The sequence below is a fragment of the Typopeltis vanoorti genome, unplaced genomic scaffold, assembly GCF_054136105.1.
Source record: "Typopeltis vanoorti isolate ZY-2024b unplaced genomic scaffold, IOZ_Tvanoo_1.0 HiC_scaffold_24, whole genome shotgun sequence".
Lineage (NCBI taxonomy): Eukaryota > Metazoa > Arthropoda > Arachnida > Uropygi > Thelyphonidae > Typopeltis > Typopeltis vanoorti.
Genome location: NW_028328064.1, coordinates 4869143 through 4888559, shown reverse-complemented (window position 1 = coordinate 4888559; position 19417 = coordinate 4869143). Strand labels below are relative to the sequence as shown.

Below are 19417 nucleotides of genomic sequence, written 5' to 3'. Positions count from 1 at the left end.
TTCTCCTTAGCCCAGAACTCCAATCTATCCAAGTCATCCTTCAAGATTTTGACATCTTCTGCATTCATTATCGCCCTACCCAACTTTGCATCATCAGCGAACAAATGAACTATTTCTCTTAGATAATTCCCTATATCGTTAATGAACAAATTAAACAGCAGTGGTCCAAGAACAGAACTCTGCGGCACACCATTAGTCACAGGCCGTCTTTTGGACTCTACTCCTGAATAAACTACACTCTGATATCTTTCCACCCACCTATCCATCATGTTTGCAATTATTACTTGACTTTTCAGGTCACTCTCATTGTACTGTGGAAAGACATTAATGGTCTTTACTTGAACTGTTTCACATCATCTCTCCTATTCATCACTTTTAAAATCATTCATACCTGTCAAAACAATCAGCTCTTTCACTTGCCCCTCAATGTATTGTAACAACATCATTAAGAGCCTTCATCTTTGTAGCTGGAAAACATGATTTCATCAAACACTCATCAAGAATTCCTCATCCTGGAATCACCAAGCAACACTATCTTATTCCTTCTCTCTTGCCTTGGCATAATTTCCTCTCTCTCTTCCATTCATCTTTTTCTTTCTCTTCTTTGCTTTACCACTTGTTGTTTTCAGTGACTCAATCTCATGTTTTGTCCTGTAAAAGATTTCACATAAGCATGATCTCTCTCTCATTACAACCACCTCCAGATCTTCAATGCTATCCATTCCTAATTTGGTCACTTTTGCTCACTTTCTCATTCGTATCCATCTCTCTCTCTCTCTCTCTCCCTCTCTAACAATAATACCTTTTCATCTGTTATTTGTATGAAGTCTACTACACTCCCAGCGATGTGGATTTAAACCAACAATCCGTAGATTATTTGTCTTCATCATCACACCTACAGTTCACCACTCTGCCAACAAAAAAAAACCCTGAAAGACCTCACCTCTATGCAGGAGACTCAAGTTCACCTGAAGGACAATGCAACAGGTATCCCTACTATCAATTAGGTATAAACATTACATGCATAGGAAGACATTATGGTATAAATTTTACATGTAATATAACGGAAGACCTCAAATGGAAAACTACAGATGATTTTAGCCAAACTTAATAATCCTTACTAAAGAATTATTTAAATTAAGGGGATATTAAATCCCACATTATTTAATATCCCCTTAATAAGAGACTCAGAGATCAGAATCAAAGAGTTTCATGCCAAATATAGTGACTATAAAAGTATCGGCGACTACTAGCGTAAGCTAAAGCATGTAGTCCAAAGTACATAGTACAAACTAGGGCAATTTGTAGCAAAGGTGGGGAAAGTTCTGATTGCTATTCTTAGTATTTCCCATAATGTAAAACCCATCTCCTAGGAGATGTATGATGTTGTACATTATGGTGGGAGGTCACTACCCAGACCGGTGGGTAGTGACCCACCGGTCTGGGTAGTGACCTCCCCTGAGTAGCTAGACCAAAGTAATATTAAGGGTATAGCGAAAAGAACTTATATACTCTGCTATACGAGTTGTCAAAAAAAGGTGCACCCATAAATTATTTAAAATAAAGAGCCAATAGGCTTCATTTTGGCGATTAAGGATAAAGGAACTTACTAAAGAAATTATTTTAGTTTTGTATTTCTGTGATACATAAAAACGTTTGGTTGCATATCAAAGCAAACCAATGATAAGCACACCTTTCTTTATACCAATGATGGAATTTGATTAGATGTGACTGAGTATGATAATAAATGAAACAGAAACAAAATAATAATAAGTACTCAGCTGTACATAATGTTAATCAACATTAATGAGAATGAACTTCAAACCAATCATGAGCAAACCTTTCTTTATTCCACTAGAGAAATTTGATTGGATGTGAATAAACATGATAATAAATGAATAAAGGAACAAAATAATAATAAGCACAGCTTATTAGGTATAGGTATAAACATTACATGCATAGGAAGACTTTATGGTATAAATTTTACATGTAATGTAAAACCGATTTATGAAAATGAACTTCATAAAAAAACAAATTTTGATATCAGCTAGCTATAAACGTAGTCAAAGCTGGATGTAACTACCAAGATTATATTTGACTTCACATTACAGAAAGAATATTCTCTGAAATGATCCACTAATATTAAGAAAATAAAAACACAGTCAAAACTGGCTGTAAATACCTGGATTATATTTGGCTTCACATTACAGAAAAGAAATGTATGTAGAGGAAGTTCCAGTTCTTCCAGTAATTGAATAATTCTTAAACTTAGAATGTAATTTAAATATTGTCTGAAATTATCCAGCAACATTAAGAAAATGAAAACATTGTTTAAGTTATATTTGGTCATTCAAACATATAATTAAATTGTAATATTGATCTTTAATTGACCATGATTTATAAACATCTAATACCAACAAGTTTTGCCAACGGGATGTCCAGCTTCTTTAGGAGAAAAAACTCAAAGTGGCTAGTACAGAGAAAATGGAGTAACACTATCATATAAATTAAACATTAAAACAGAACGCATAACATTACAGGCATGGAGCATGTTGTGTTAGTCACTGTTATGAGAGCATGTTTTAATGTTATGTCCATCTATAGTTTTGAGCGAAATTAAATTCTGGCAGACTAAGTGATCTTATTAAGGTTTTCCATATGTCAGCTATTATCCCTGGTTTCTGTTAAGATTTTCTCCAGAATGGAGGACTACAATAGCTTATTTGAAATTTCTGCAATGGAAATCTTCTTCTAGGTAAGGCATGGAGCTGCTATCCCAATCAATGCTATGGTTAGTAATCACGAAACGATGGGCTAGACCTGAGTTGTCTGTTCTGTTGTTATTAACATCTCCTATATGTTCTTTTTTTCAGATTTCAAGGCTTCTCGACGTCTGTCCTATATGGTTTAGACCACAAGCACACACTCCAGCGTGTTTGAAAAAAGGATTCATGTCTTTTGGCAATCTTCTTGGATACTGGACCTGCATAAGGAATAACTAAGGATGAATTGTATTGAGTGATGGTTGGTTGTTGTTGTTGGGGGGGGGGGGGTTCTATGAAGAATTTTGTTGATTAGATTCTTTGGATAGCCATTTTTTTATTAATGTCTCTGATATACGAGTAATTTCATCATAGAATTCTTTTTCTTCTGAGATAATGTTTGTAGCTCTATTTTTGAGCATATGTATTATTTCTGAGATTCTGGGAAATATGGTGAATTGACTTGAAATGAAGGTAGCACCCAGTGTGTGTTGGTTTGCGGTAGACTGTTAGTTTGATATGTCCATCTGCAAGTTTCTTGATTAGGGTATCCAAAAATGGTAATTGATTATCTTTTTCCAGTTCCAAAGTGAATTGTATTTTTTGATAAAAACAATTAATTTTGGTTAAAAAGTCTAAAAGAGCTGTTTTTGTGTCCCTCCAAATTATGAAGACATTGTCTACATATCTCCACCACACTAAATTTTTTTTGTCTAATTTTGAGAGGATGTCTGTTTCTAGACAGTCCCCTTTCGTTGCTCTGTGCAGATCTGTTCATGGAAAAGCTAGAAATAGACATCCTCTCAAAATTAGACAAAAACCCTTTAGTGTGGTGGAGGTATGTAGACGATGTCTTCATAATTTGGAAGGACACAATTTGGAGCGGGGGAGGAAGTCTGGAACTTTCGGTATGCAATGTTTTATTTAAAATTATTTGAGTCATTCAAGAATTAATAACTTTGGGAGGGAATAAAAGAGTGAAATTTTCTGGTTTAATTAATCTGGTTCAATAATTTCCTGGAGTCTGTGTGTGTGTGTGTGTGTGAGAGAGAGAGAAAGATTGCATCTTAAGAAGTTTGATATGATTCATTCAGAAAGTCTGTTGTTAAGGAACAGAATAATGAGCATCTAAATCCAAACATGAGTTATCAAGTTCAATTTGAAATGTCAAGAGTACAGGAAATAAGGGGGAAGAATGTTATGTGCTATTTCAGCTGATCTCTTTTTTTTTTATTATTATATCAATCCCAAATATGAGAGAAAGAAGAATATAATGTGTGATTTGGGAAAGAAGGAACCCACTCTGCTGTAGTTGTTAGGCAACCCTCTGTGAGAAAAAGAGCAGAGGAAAATTGAATAAAAGAGGAAGAGAGAAGCAGATTTTGTGTATTTGCAGAACAACTGTAAAGGGAGTTGGGCAGCTTCTCCTAATGTTTTAACATGGCAAAAAGTGGAGGAATAACCAATGTAAATGGATGTGGCGCTAGTGTCCTTGGTAAATGTGGCGGTCGAGTTTAGCTAGTCTAGAAAACGTGTTTTTAAAGTTAAATATAGTGTGGCTTTTTGTCACAAATTGTGCTGCAATTGTGTATCGGTTAGAAACAAGTGTCCTTCAGTGGTATTATTGTTTAGAACTGTGTTGTATATATTGTGTTTTCACTGCCGTTTGTTTCACTATATCAACGTGTAAAGATGGCGTCCAACAAGAAACGTACGTCAGCGGACTTCTACTACTACAAGAAAGGCTGGCTCAGCGTTGGATTTTTCGCAATGGATGCGTTGCGGAAACTGCTATATGTATGCACCGAAAAATGTGAAGGATCTGTGGTCGGTCTGGCAAAATGAAAAGAACGAAAATGTCGACGTATGTGAGAAGTGTCGGGATAGGCTGGAGCGTTTAGGAATGGAAGCTGACATCGGGACCGTAGCGGAAGAACTTCGGCGGGAGTTTATGAAAATGAAAAATGACCTTCATCTTCTTCATGAGGAAGTGGAAGTGATCGGTAAGGAGATACTGGAAGTTAAAGCGGAGTTTAATGTGTTAAACAGAGAAATTAGGACTATAGAGATTACTTTAGCTGAAGTAACTAGAACAGGATTACATATGGGTGAGTCTTTGGTGAATGATTCAGTAATAAATAGTATGGGAGTGATTGTGAGTCAATATAATAAAACCACAAGTGGCCTAGAAGAAATGAGATGTAGTGAGAGTGGGGGGGTAAGTAATAGAGAGTTGAGTAATGAAGCTGGGAGAGTCATGCTGAATAGTGTAGAGAATGAGTCCATGAGTGTGGACTTGAATGAAGTTAAGAGTAGTAAAATATATGGTGATTCTATGATTAAGGGTATGGAGAGTGGTATGCATGAGGAGTGCTTGGCTGATGGGACAATAGAAAGAGTGGCTTTAGCAATAAAGAGAGGGCATGAAGCAGAGAAGATGATAGTTATGGTGGGTACGAATGACCTGAGAGGTAGTATAAATCGGGTAGGAAAAGATTTAAGAACATTATTAGATATTGTGAAGAGGAAAAGTGTCAATGGGAGAATAGTGTGTGTGCTGCCTCGTTTTGACAATTACAAGTTAAGTAGACGAGCAATGATAATGAATGATATGATTGCAAGAATGTGCAGAAAAAGAGGTCTGGAGTTTGTTGATGTTTGGAGTGTGTTTGAAGGAAAAAGGCAGTTGTATGCTAGAGATGGACTGCATCTTAACATGGAAGGACATAAGCGATTGAAGAAGTTATTGTTTTCTGAACAGGTTGAAGTTATTGGGCAGGGAAACTAATATTGAAAAGGTTGAGTGTAAGAGAGAGAAACTTTAGCACTGATTGTGTATTTATTGATCCTTATAGGCTGAATAAATTGCAGAAGAGAGGGGATAAAAATCGGCATAGGACTACGGTAGTTAATGACTTATATATCAGTTCTAAAGCCCGTACAAGATCTAGAGGGAATCTGCAATTTTTGTATACCAATGCTAGAAGCATTCGAAATAAGAGAGAAGAATTTTTGGCATTAGTCAGTGAAATCTCACCAAAAGTTGTAGGCATTAGTGAAACTTGGCTGTCAGCAGAAGATGTGGTCACTGGAATTGAATGTGATGGGTACACTATTTTCAGGGAGGATAGAGAAGATAGAACAGGGGGAGGAGTACTGTTGATGATAGCTGATGTGTTGCAGCCAAAGAAAGTAGTATATCATGATGATAGACATGTGAATAAGAGTTCATTTGAGGTAGTCTGGTGCGAAATAGCGACCAACGCAACCAAATATACAGTTGGATGCTGCTATAGGCCAGGGAGTACGGGGGGAGATATTGAATTCATGCATCAGCAACTTAGTGCAATGAGTGAAGGCTTGGTGATTATTATGGGGGATTTTAATTACGGTGATATCAATTGGAAGGAGGAAATATCACGTAGCAAAAAGGAAATGGAATTCATACATCTTCTACGAGATAATTACTTGAAACAGCACGTAACTGAAGGGGCATGTGGTGTGAGAGTGTTGGACCTGGTTATTGGTTCAGAGGTTATATGCATAAGTAAGGTGTCCTCGTTACCTCCAGTTGGTGAAAGCGATCATATGGTATTGACTTGGGAGGTTGCAAAATCTGTGGATTTTTCTATTAAGAAGGGGTATGTACGGAACTACAGGTTAGGCAATTATAACAAGCTTCGGAGTGAGCTTGCAGCCATCCCATGGCAGAACATATTGCAAGGGAAAGATGTTAGCAGTGCTTGGGATAAAATCAGCGGGTATCTGAGGAAAGCAATATCAGATTGTGTCCCCATGGTTAGGAGGTCAAACAAGGCAGGCATTAGATGGATGAGCAGTAGTATCAAGCTTGAACTGCAAAAAAAGAAAATGTTATGGAGAATTTACAAGGAGAAAGGCGATCAGGACACCCATGAGCAGTACAAGGCTCAAGCTAGGAAAGTTACCAGCATAGTAAGAAAAGCTAAATCAGATTATGAGAAGACCTTAGCCAAAGAGATCAAGGGTAATCCCAAAGAGTTCTTCCGCTATGTGTCAAGTAAGAGGAAGAATGACTTCGGAAGGATAACCTTAGTGGGTGCTGATGGTATTGAGGTGACAAAATCAGATGTAATAGTCGAGTTACTGAGTGATCACTTTTCAAAAGTCTATCACCCAAGTGAGGATATCTCTATACCTACAGCAATACCTAATGTGAGAATTGAAGCTAAAGAATCAGAGGTATTAAATATATTGCAAAACTTAAATGCAAACACTGCGGTAGGCTTAGATGGAATATCAGCTCGGGTGTTGCGTGAATGTGCAAATGAATTGTCGTCAACCCCTCTCACCTGGATATTTAACTTAAGTTTGAACTCTGGTATGGTCCCTAGGGAGTGGAAGTTAGGCAAAGTGGTTCCTTTGCATAAGGGTGGCTCTAAAACTGCGGTATTGAATTACAGACCAATCACCATCTCAGGAGTAGTGGTAAAAGTATTGGAAAAGTTGGTTAAAGACAAAATTCAAGAATGGGTGGATCAGGATATGATACTCTATAGAGGCCAACATGGTTTTGTTAAAGGTAGATCCTGCCTTAGCAATCTATTAACTATTCATAATAGAATAACATCTGAGTTGGACAAAGGAACTGGCTACACAGTGGTACTTCTGGATTTTGCTAAGGCTTTGGACAGGATACCCCATAGAACACTGTTATGCAAATTGGAGCAGATGGGAATGGATATTAAATTGGTGATATGGATAGGAGAATGGCTCAGGGAGAGATACCATAAGGTGGTGTATGGAGGAGCCGAGTCCAGAATGAGGCAGGTGACCAGTGGTGTGCCTCAGGGCTCTGTGCTTGGGCCAATGTTGTTTAATTTGTATATAAATGATATAGGAAACGGCTTAAAGGGAGATATTCAGTTGTTTGCTGATGATGCAAAGTTGTGTAGTGCAATAAAAAATCAAGCTGATGTTGAAAGTTTGCAGGAGGATTTAAATAAGCTGGTAAAATGGGCAAAAGAAAATGGATGTCAGTTCAATGTGGAAAAGTGTAAAGTCATGCATTTTGGGATTAAAAGATTACCAGCTGTGTACTACATCGATGGAAAGGTACTCCAAGAGATTGATGAGGCTAGGGACTTAGGGGTATTGGTAGATAGGGAGATGAAGTTCAGAGGACACATTGCTAAGGTGTCCAAGATTGCACATAGGATTACTTGGTTGTTGAGGAACACACTGACATCCAGAGATAAAGAGGTTATTATTCCCCTTTATAAAGCATTGATACTTCCACATTTGGATTACTGTGCTCAGGTCTGGTCACCCGGATTCCTTGGAGATGAGGAGGCTGTGGAGAGGGTTCAGAGAAGAGTGACCAAGTTGGTGAGTGATATAAAAAATGCTCCCTACATTGATAGATTGAGAGCTTGTGGATTGCAGAGATTGGTTGATAGGCGAAGAAGAGGGGATATGATAGAAACATTCAAATTACTAAAAGGTTTTTATAGGATTGATGCAGGGGAAATGTTTCAGCTGTGTGAAAGTGATGGAAGAACAAGAGGTCATCTCTGGAAATTAAAGAAGAGTGTGGTTAACAAAGGTGTCAGAACAAGGTTTTTTGCCTGGAGGGTGGTGAATGAGTGGAATTCATTGCCTGACTTAGTTGTGAGCTCTTCGTCTGTAAATGAATTCAAGAAGAGATATGACAGATATTGTTTTGCTAGTTTGGGTCTCCCGCGATGAGTCTACTGACTCCATGGAGATACCCATAATAATAATAATAATAATAATAATAATAATAATAAATTTTCTGGAACAGTGTTCCTGGAAGTACTTTCCTCCAGAAGAGTCAAACCAGTCTATGAGATAGTGGATGCAAGGAGTTAGTGAGGAAAGGATTGGGAAGAATTCAGGTACATGATCCCAAAAATGTGAATTATAATGTCAGATGGATTTAAGATTTGGACTGAGTTACCAGCTGGATGGGTGAAAAGTAATAGTCTTGGATGGGAAAGAATGCCTAGTTTACTACAGGCTAATATAACTACTGCTGTGATGGGTTGATGCAAGGCAATACTAGAGGTAACTGTCAGTCCACTTTCCTATCCAACTCACTAAGAGATTGGTGATTTCGATAGGAAGCAGTTTTCTGAGAGATATCTAAAAATTATGTATGGGGTCAGCAGTTCAGAAGAGAAAAGTCACTAGTGGCAGCCACAGGGATTTTAGGGGCCACTATTGTTTAACTTATCACCATCATCAGTCATTTTCTGTCTGCTACTGAATGAAGGTCTCTGCCAAAGTCCTCCATTCATTCCAATCTTTAGCCTTTCTATGCCACTGGGTTCCAGCCATCTCTTTAATCTCATCCTCAAACCATCTCTTTGGTCTTTCTGTAGCTCTCCTTCCATCTCTAGGATACCATTCTGATATCAACTTTATCCATTTTGAGTGTTACTTCTTGCAATATGACCTGCCCATCAGCATTTGGATCTTTTAATGGCTGTGATAATGTCTCTCACTCTAGTCTGAGCTTTGACCCAAGTATTGCACTTTCTGTCTAGAATAATACTGAATAATGATCTTTCCATTTTACTCTGGGTAATCCTCAATTTGTTGGTCAATTTTTTAGTCAAAGTCCACATTTCACTTCCGTATGTAATGACTGGAAGTACAACTGTCAAATAGTTTTCTTTTAATGTAGAATCGGGATGTTTCCTTTGAGTGTTTCGCAGAATTTTCCAAAGGCTATCCAAGTTAAAATTTACATATAATTTCTTTACAGTCACCCTCTACTGTAATCTTTTGTCCTAGGTAAACACAGGAGGTTACTATATCAATTTCCTGGTGTTCTATTTGTACTGGCTTTTTCGTCATATGTTTATTATACATTATTTTTGTTCTGTCTTTGTTTATATTTAACCTATATGTTGAATATATTGTATTCAATATATTGGGAGAGGCTTAAATGGGAATACATAGTTTGCAGATGGAATGTTGGGAAGAGTTATGAGGATCAAAACTAATGATGTGGTTCTCAAAGATTTGAAGAGGAAACATGAGTAGGGCCTACAATTCATTGTTGCAAAGTGTAAGCTTTTGAAATGCGGGAGGTAACAATGGGATGTTATATATTCATTTGGTGGGCATATCTTGAAAGAAGTGGAATGGATAGTGGCTGGTGGCAATAATGGAAAACAACCTGAATCTTAGGAGCCATGTTGCAAAAATTGCAATGACCAGGAATTATGTAGGAATACAGATTTACATTTCCTTTATACAAAGCATTCATCTGAACAACTATGTGTAATTCTTGTTGAGAGGCTTATACGCTGGTTAAACATGATAACTAATATTTAAGGAATTGACAGCGTATACTAGAAATATAGATTAAATAAACTTTAATATATACTTTCCGATATTTCGGCGAACGTCACGTTGCCATCTTCTTGGGAACTTACTACAAAGACACGTGCACACAAGTACTAATAACAGCAAATGAGACTGAAGCTAGGAAGCTAGCGTTTTCCTAAAGTCCTGATGGTGCCCCCTGGCGGGCTATACTGGTAGTTCTTGGCCTTTGTGCTGAAGTTCTTCTGATAAAAGTTTCCCAAATTTGGGGCAGTCTCATGCATCCAAATTTGTTGAGGTTTGGCATGTTCTTAAGGGCCAAGGCTGATTCCATGAATAGTCTTTCATACTTGAACTTGCTGCAGTGTATTACTGTGGCTTTCTTCCATCTTATTCTGTGGCGAGTATCCAGAGCGTGGTCTGCAAGCCCAGAGTGGCTGTACTGGTGAAATCGGATGTAATCCTTGTGTTCTGAGATTCTGATATTTGCTGTCCTGCCTGTTTGGCCAAAGTAGGACAGTTTACAGCTGCAAGGGACCTGGTATACACCAGGTAGGTCTAGGGGAAGTGGTTGGTCTTTGGTGGAGCAGATAAGGGATGCCAGTTTTCTATGTGGTCTGTAACAAGTGGTCAAGTCATGTTTTTTTAAGATTTTATTGATTTTTTCCGAGGTGCCTCGGGTGTAGGGAATGGTGATGGATTTAGAGTAATCTTTTTTGTGAAGGGGAGGGGGTGGTGGGTTGTGGATAACTGGGTTAAGTATTTTTTGGAGGGGGTAGCCGTTGGCTGAGAAAGTGTCACGGATGTGATTTTGTTCAGTGGTTAGGGCTTGATCATCAGAACAGATTATTTTTGCCCTGTTGAATAATGTTTTAATAACTCCATATTGTTGTGAGGGGGGGGGGGAATTGTTGGTGAATGTATCTGCCTGTATGGGTGGGTTTTCTATAAACTGAGAAAACCAAGGTTCCATTAGGTTTGCAGGTGACTAGTGTGTCTAGGAAGGGGAGGTTATTGTTTTCCTCTTTTTCCAGGGTGAATTTGATTCTAGGGTGTTGGTTGTTCAAGTGTGTTAGGAAGGAGAGGAGTGAATCCTGGCCATGTGGACAAATAACGAAAACATCATCAACGTAGCGAAGCCATATGGTAGGTTTTTGTGGGGCTGAGTTTAAGGCTTTCTCTTCAAACGTCTCCATGAAGAAGTTGACCAAGGGTGGGGAAAGTGGTGAACCCATGGCTGTCCCCTCTATCTGTTTGTAGAATTTTTCCTGCCAAACGAAATAGCCTGAGTTCATTGTAAACTGAAATAGGGCTGAGATATCGGGAGGAAATTTAGCTTGGATTAGCTCTAAGGTTTCTTTGAGGGGGACATTCGTGAATAGGGAGGAGACATCAAAACTGACCATTATGTCATTATGTTGGAGTGTAAGGTTTTCTATACTGGCTTTGAAGTGGGCTGAGTTTTTTATGTGTGATGGTGTATTGCCAGTATAGTGTGAGAGCGCTTTGGCTAAATGCTTGGCTAGTTTGTAAGTGGGGGAATCAATGCCATCCACTATGGGATGTAATGGCATTTTTTGGGAGCCCATATATGCGGGGGGGGGTCTAGAGTTATAGGGTTTTAGTCTGTTGGTAATCTCCACAGGCCAAGAAGTGACCTTCTTAAGGAGCCTATGGAGTTTTCTAATTTGTGAGTTGGTGGGATTGTAATCAATGGGGAGGTAAGTGGAACGATCTAATAATAAAGCCTTGAGCTTACCTGTGTAGTTTTTAAGATTGAGTACCACAGTGGCGTTCCCCTTATCCGCTTTGGTGATCACTATTTTTTTGTTTCTCTTCAATTCTTGTAGTGCCTTGTATTCACTAATGGATATGTTGGATTTTGGAGGTTTTGCTTTATTGAGAACACAGGCTACATCCAATCTAATATCGTTGGCGATGTGGTTTGGAAGTTGGCGAATCCCGCGTTCAATTTGGATCATTAATTCCTCGGCCGGTAATTTCCTTCACAAAAAAGATTACTCTAAATCCATCACCATTCCCTACATCCGAGGCACCTCGGAAAAAATCAATAAAATCTTAAAAAAACATGACTTGACCACTTGTTACAGACCACATAGAAAACTGGCATTCCTTATCCGCTCCACCAAAGACCAACCACTTCCCCTAGACCTACCTGATGTATACCAGGTCCCTTGCAGCTGTAAACTGTCCTACTTTGGCCAAACAGGCAGGACAGCAAATATCAGAATCTCAGAACACAAGGATTACATCCGATTTCACCAGTACAGCCACTCTGGGCTTGCAGACCATGCTCTGGATACTCGCCACAGAATAAGATGGAAGAAAGCCACAGTAATACACTGCAGCAAGTTCAAGTATGAAAGACTATTCATGGAATCAGCCTTGGCCCTTAGGAACATGCCAAACCTCAACAAATTTGGATGCATGAGACTGCCCCAAATTTGGGAAACTTTTATCAGAAGAACTTCAGCACAAAGGCCAAGAACTACCAATATAGCCCACCAGGGGGAACCATCAGGACTTTAGGAAAACGCTAGCTTCCTAGCTTCAGTCTCATTTGCTGTTATTAGTACTTGTGTGCACGTGTCTTTGTAGTAAGTTCCCAAGAAGATGGCAACGTGACGTTCGCCGAAATATCGGAAAGTATATATTAAAGTTTATTTAATCTATATTTCTGGTATACGCTGTCAATTCCTTAAATATTAGTTATCATTATCTCAGATTTGGTCACCTAGGTTTCTTCTTGATGGGGAGGAGGTGGAGAGGATCCAGAGGCGAGTGACCAAGATGATAGCAGGTCTGTGGAATGAACCGTATGAGAACAGGTTGAGGATTTGTGGGTTGCAAAAATTGGTTGATAGGCGGAGGAGGGGAGATATGATTGAGACATTCAAATTACTGAAGGGTTTCTATAAAATTAATTCAGAAGATATTTTTGAGAACAGGGCTGGTTGTGGGAGGACTAGGGGACATCCATGGAAACTGGGCAAAAGTGTGGTTAGTAAAGGTGTTAGAGCTGGGTTCTTTACTTTTAGAGTAGTGAATGAGTGGAATGCGCTCCCTGAGTCTGTGGTGGATGCTGTGACACTGAATGAGTTTAAGGCGAGGTATGATAGATACTGTATGAATGTCAAATAGTTGTGATGAATATGATTTGGGGCCTCCCTCAATGAGTCCAATGACTCCCTGGAGTTGCCCGTAATAATAGTAATAGTAATTATAACTATGTGTAAATTGGTCATCACCTGATTTTTGAGAAGATAAGATTTTGAAATGAGAGTGTTTAAAGAAGAGTGAATGGGGAAGAGCAGAAGGACTCAGGTAACCGGAGTGTTTGGATGAGGGAATATATATTAGTGAATCCTAGTAGATGGAAGGAGGAGGATTAGCATAATTGAAACAAGTTGGTAAGGAGTTTATATATCAGATTAATACAGAACAGTGATGGAACACTTACCTGAAGGTCTTGTGTGCTCTTAGAAAATGTATCATGAGGATATATATGTGAGTGTGTATGAATGCAAGTGCAAGGAAGAAAGAAGTGGGTTTTTGATTAGAGAATGGTGCACAAGTGAAATGAGTTGTCAGAGACTGTGGTGAATTTTGGAAATAATAAATGAGTTTCAAAATTTAAAGCAAGATATTATGAGCAATGTATTTATTAGCAAGGACCTATTACTATGATTGTTTTGATACCATAGAGGTCAAGTGATAATAATAATGATAATAATAAATTCCAGTCATTCTTGCCATCAATATAAATCACTTACTCTTCTGAACATTTTGTATATCCACCTTTACCATCGGCACCACAATTTCCATTGAGACTACCCTGAGTATTAAACCTGTGGAAACATTCTAAATCTGAAGATACAGCACCTAGTTCAGCAAATTAAAAGATATCCTAATGAGCAAAACTAAAAATATTCAAAATTAAAATTTCTCAGAATGATAATCATTAGAATTAATAAACAATAAATGAAAAGACCTATATCAATAATAGATATTTTTAGCTTCATTACACATATGCATGTACTCACATTTACTTTCAGGTTTGTAATAATTTTGAACTTTGAAAGGGAGATAGTTCCAAAAGACTATGAATGTTGAGGTCTGATATAGATTCTGCCACTCTTTTCATTGCAGATCCTGCTCAATCTTACCCATCTTTGGAGAAACTTGTGTGGTCACCCTTGACATATCCAGGCACATCTGACTCTTGCCATTTACATTTATGTCACTCTTAATAAAAATAATAAATAAATAAATATAAAAAAAAGTTAATGTCTTTTATTCCCTTATGGGGAGTAGGCAATGCCTTTTAACCCTATCTAGCTTTTTTGGAGACTGAGTGGGCAGTTCAATCTCCACTGGTGGCCAATCACATATAGCTGGATCAATACTATCACTAATTGTAAGCAGTAACCAATGAAGAGAGGGGTAACAAGTGCTGCCCATCTATTGGTACCTAATCCCAACATGATATGTTAATGACTGAAATAGTGTGGGTTCTATGGTCAATTTTCTAGAGTTTATGGGTTGGAAAAATCTCAGCTTCTGGGAGAAAAAAACCACTTTCCCATGCCAAAGATCGACTAACTCAAGAACTAGTTGAAATAAACTGTTTATCGTTTTTTTTTTTCCAAGTGAAGGTGAGTGAGCCAATCTCATATGAAGGTAGCAGTTTTTCATCCCATATATAGACAAATTGGCCTACAGAACACATGCGATTTACAGACAAAAATACTAGTGGTGGCAGGCAGTATAAATGGCATTGGTATAGATGATGATGGTAGTAGTTGATGTACTTGGTGAAATAAGTGATGGAGATGAGGACTTGTGGAGTAGGTGCCCTACTTTGATGACTCCTTGGAGACCTCACAAAATAATAATAATAATCAGGCCAGGAGAGCAACTAGTATGGTAAGGAAGGCAAAACTGGAATATGAGAAGAGATTGGCCCTAAGAGCCAAAGAAAATTCTAGGGAATTTTTTAGCTATGTGGCCAGTAGGAGGAGAAATGATTGTGGAAGAATGACATTGTGGGATAAACATGGGAATAGAGTGACTGATGGCAGGCAGATGAATAGCTGATGCAAAGAACATAGTGGAGTTGTTCAATGAACACTTTATTGGATTACTTCATCCTGGAGAAATAGATTTTGATACTAGAGGGATAGAGCAGCCCTGTCAGATGGTGCATTTGACAGGGCACCACATGATAAGCTGAGATTTAAGTTGCAGCACATGGGTTTAGAATGTCGAGTTAGTCAACTGGATTCAGGATTGGTTATCTGATAGGTATCAGAGAGTTGAGTATGGTGGGGTAATATCAATGAAGCAGAAGGTTGCAAGTGGGGGTCCCACAGTGCTCAGTACTTGGACCTGTATAGGTTTAGAGGTGCAAGAGGAGAGCATGCTTCAAATACTAAGTACTCTGGATGTCAATAAAGATGTGGGACCGGATGGAACTTCATCACAAGTTTTGAGATATGTGCTAAAGAACAGACAGCTTCGTTGACCTGGCTTTTCAATGAAAGTCTTGCTACTGGAAAAGTTACACAAGGAAAGGCAGGAAGAAGGGCAGTAGCAAACTGGAAATGTCGATTATATACAAGTTTGTGTTTCATCAGTAGTTGTTAAGATCTTGGAGAAATTAACGATGGACAATATACAGCATTGGCCAGATGAGGGTAATGTCATATGTGAGAGTCAACATGGATTTGTTAAGGGGCACTCTTGCTTTAGTAGTATGATCGCCTTTCATAATAAAGTGATAAGAGCAGTTGATGAAGGAAAGGCATATTCTGTCATTTGTTTGGATTTTACAAAGGCATTCGACAGGGCACCACATGATAAGCTGAGATTTAAGTTGCAGCACATGGGTTTAGATGTTGAGTTAGTCAACTGGATTCAGGATTGGTTATCTGATAGGTATCAGAGAGTTGAGTATGGTGGGGTAATATCAATGAAGCAGAAGGTTGCAAGTGGGGGTCCCACAGTGCTCAGTACTTGGACCTGTATTGTTTAACCTTTATATCGATGATATTGTCAGTGGATTGCAGGGGGATATCAGTTGTTTGCAGATGATGTTAAGCTAGGAAGTGTTATTAGTAATAGTGCAGATGTGGCAGCTCTGGAAGAGGATTTGAATAAACTGAGATGAGCAAATGAATGGGGGTGTCAATTTAATGCAGGAAAATGTAAAGTCTTGAAGTTTGGGATACATCGATGGAAGGCAGCATACTCTGTTGGAGGAGCTGTACTGGTGGAAGTAGGGTAGATAAGAGATCTGGGGGATGACTGATAGAAACCTGAAATTCAGGGAGCATATTGCAATGGTGGTGAAGGTAACCCAGAGAATTGCTACAATACTGAGAAGGATGCTGACCTGCAAAGATAAAAGAGTTGTCATTCTATTCTTTAAAGCCCTGATCAGACAACACTTGGACTATTGTTCTCAAATTTGGTCCCTATGATTTGAAGGGGATAAATTAACTGTGGATAGGGTTCAGAGGCAGATAACAAAGATGGTTTCAGGACTGTTTAATGTTATTTATGAGGATCAGCTGAGGGAATGTGGACTGCAGAGTTTGGTAGACAGAAGAAGGAGAGGTGATTGATTGATATATGATTGAGACTTTTAACCTGTTGAAAGGTAGTTACAGAGTTGACACTGGGGAATTCTTTCACTTGGTCGAACAGGGAGAAGGAGCGAGGACAAGGGGCCATCCCTGGAAGTTATGAAAGGAAGCTGTGAGCAAGAGAGTGAAGAGTGGTTTCTTTGCCTGGAGGCCGGTTGAGCCGTGGAATGTATTGCCTGATAGAGTGGTGAGAGCATGAATAGTCAATGAGTTCAAGGAGTGGTATGATAGACTTTGTGTTTTCTAGGAAGGACCTCCCATGATGAGTCTTTTGACTCCATGGAGGCCTGAATCATCATCATCATCATCATAATAATAATAATAATAATAATAACAACAATATCAATAACCCACACAGAACCAATATGGAAAATGTAATGGGAATGTAAGAGCTCATGATAGGAGTCCCACATGACTCTGCACAACAGCCATATCCCTTTCCTTAAATAGTTCATTGAATTCACTCCACATTACTAGTGGCAATTCACTCTATTCTAAAAGTGTAAAATTTATAACAAATGTGTAAATCTTTTACATATTTGCTATCAATATACTCAACAACAACATCACTACACTATGTTACATCAGAGTTTGTAGTCATTATTCCTTTAATCTCTTCTCACAGTTTAACATTTTACAGTATGTGACATCATTATCAGTACCTCATGCTACAACCTGAGCACAGTATTTCTGATGTATTTGCATTAAAACTAAAGAAACACGATAGTTATTTTTTTATGGGTATTATTAAGGCTCAGGTGCTGGTTTAATCTTTTACTGAGGTTTAATGGAATGAATACACAAACAGAAATAATTAACCATGGTTTAGTTATTCCAGTATTTTGTCTATTACAGAGACATTGTCTGGAATACAAAATAAAAATTATAACATTGTAACAACACACAGAACAATAAGTGAAAGTGGTTAGACTAGAAGCCTGAAGTCCTATGAGGGGCACCTTCTATGATTGCTTGTGGCTAGCCTTGGCTGTTTTGGGAGGTCTAAAATTAATGTTTCCAAATCTTGGGAAGTTTAACACAACTATATTTATTTCAATCAGAATTTTAATGCTGATGATTTTCTGCTGACAACAAAAAGTCTTTCAAGTTTGTATTTGCTGCAGTGACCATATTTTGCAAAGAATCAATTAAAAAAATCTGTGCTTCACCTACTATTCAATAAAAATTTTATTCCAGTGCACTCTTCTGCTTATTTTGGAAGAATGCATTAGAATGCAAGTATTATTATTATTACTATCATCAGGCCTCCACAGAGTCAAGAGACTCATTGCAGGAGGTTCCATTCTCATATGCTAAGATACCAAGAAATTATATACTTGGTTTAATCCTTTATCCAAGTGTAAGCAAACAAAGTTTGTGCCTGAAGTATTTTCAGGACTGGGGGAACTCATGGTAAAGGTGGTATGACTTCACATCACTTGCCTTAGTATCCCATAATGCAAAGTACATCTCCTTGTAGACATGTATAATGCTATGCATTATGGGAAGGGTCACTACCCAGACTGGTTTCGACCTTTATTGAGGTCTCTTGTCTCTTCAGTGGGAGCCAGACCCAGAGGTGATACCAAGGTTGAAGTAATGCAGAAGTCATATTTTCCTATACCAGTTGTCAAAAGGTGTCACACCTTATTATTAAATTACTCTGGATTAGAAAAAGGTTGTTGGAAGTTATTATATAGTCTCACTTGGTTAGACAATAAATTAAAAATACCAAGAAAGTGATATGAAGTCATACCACCTTTATCATGAGTTGCCCCAGTCCCGAAAATACTTCAGGCACAAACTTTCTTTGCTTACACTTGGATAAAAGATTAAACCAAGTATATAATTTCTTGGTATCTTTAATTTATTATCTTTAAGTGGGAGATGAATTTCAGCACCAAGTGTAATACACCATCCAATTTATTGAAGGCATGAAATGGCTTGAAGAACTATGATAGCTGATCTTTAGAGTGGGGTTTCCAGACCATCCAAAAAACAAACAAAATGCAAAAAATATATAAAATTATTGAAAAATAGAAATAACCCTTCACATGTTTAAAAAAAAACTTTTAAAAAAAAAAAAAAAGCAAAAACCTGGGTCAAGTGAATGGGATTACCAGTTTGATACTGCAAAGGCCAGTAGAACAAAGAATGATAGTGAAACACGAAATTGGTTGGAGAAAATGGTAGAAATGGTAACCACTGTAGAAGATATTATTGGGGATTTAAATCAATGAGTTGTTCATAAAGGTATCTTATCCTCATGAATGCTACATTATTCAGAATAGAGTAGAAAGGACTGATTGTGAGTGAACAGAATGTACATGAGGAACCGAGTAAATTGGCCATTAATAGTAGTAGGACTTAATGATAAATAGCATGTTTTGTGGGAATGTTCTAGGGAGTTTACAATTATCTTAATGTTTAACATGAGTCTCACAATGGGCCAAGTTTCAAAGGAGTGGAAATAAAATTATTCTGCTTCATAAGGGAGCACTGATATGACTGAAGTTGTGAATTACAAACTGGTCTGTGTCTGGAGTTGTGGTTAACATGTTGTAGAGGTTAATGAGGACCAAAATCCAGAATTGGGTGGACAACAGCAGCATACTCTTTGATACAGAGCATGGGTTTGCAAAGAAAGATAGT

At 38.1% G+C, this 19417-nt stretch overlaps 1 protein-coding gene across 2 annotated transcripts in view; it reads right to left on the bottom strand.

The window, feature by feature from the left end:
• The window catches only part of LOC150092192 (disintegrin and metalloproteinase domain-containing protein 11-like), a 1236934-nt gene that overhangs the window by 689849 nt on the left and 527668 nt on the right, over positions 1-19417 (bottom strand). For both annotated transcript variants that reach the window (XM_090415260.1, XM_090415259.1), the window contains exon 21: positions 13892-14000. In XM_090415260.1, coding sequence (XP_090271386.1) covers positions 13892-14000 — 109 coding nt within the window. The remainder of the gene's footprint in view (positions 1-13891; positions 14001-19417) is intronic.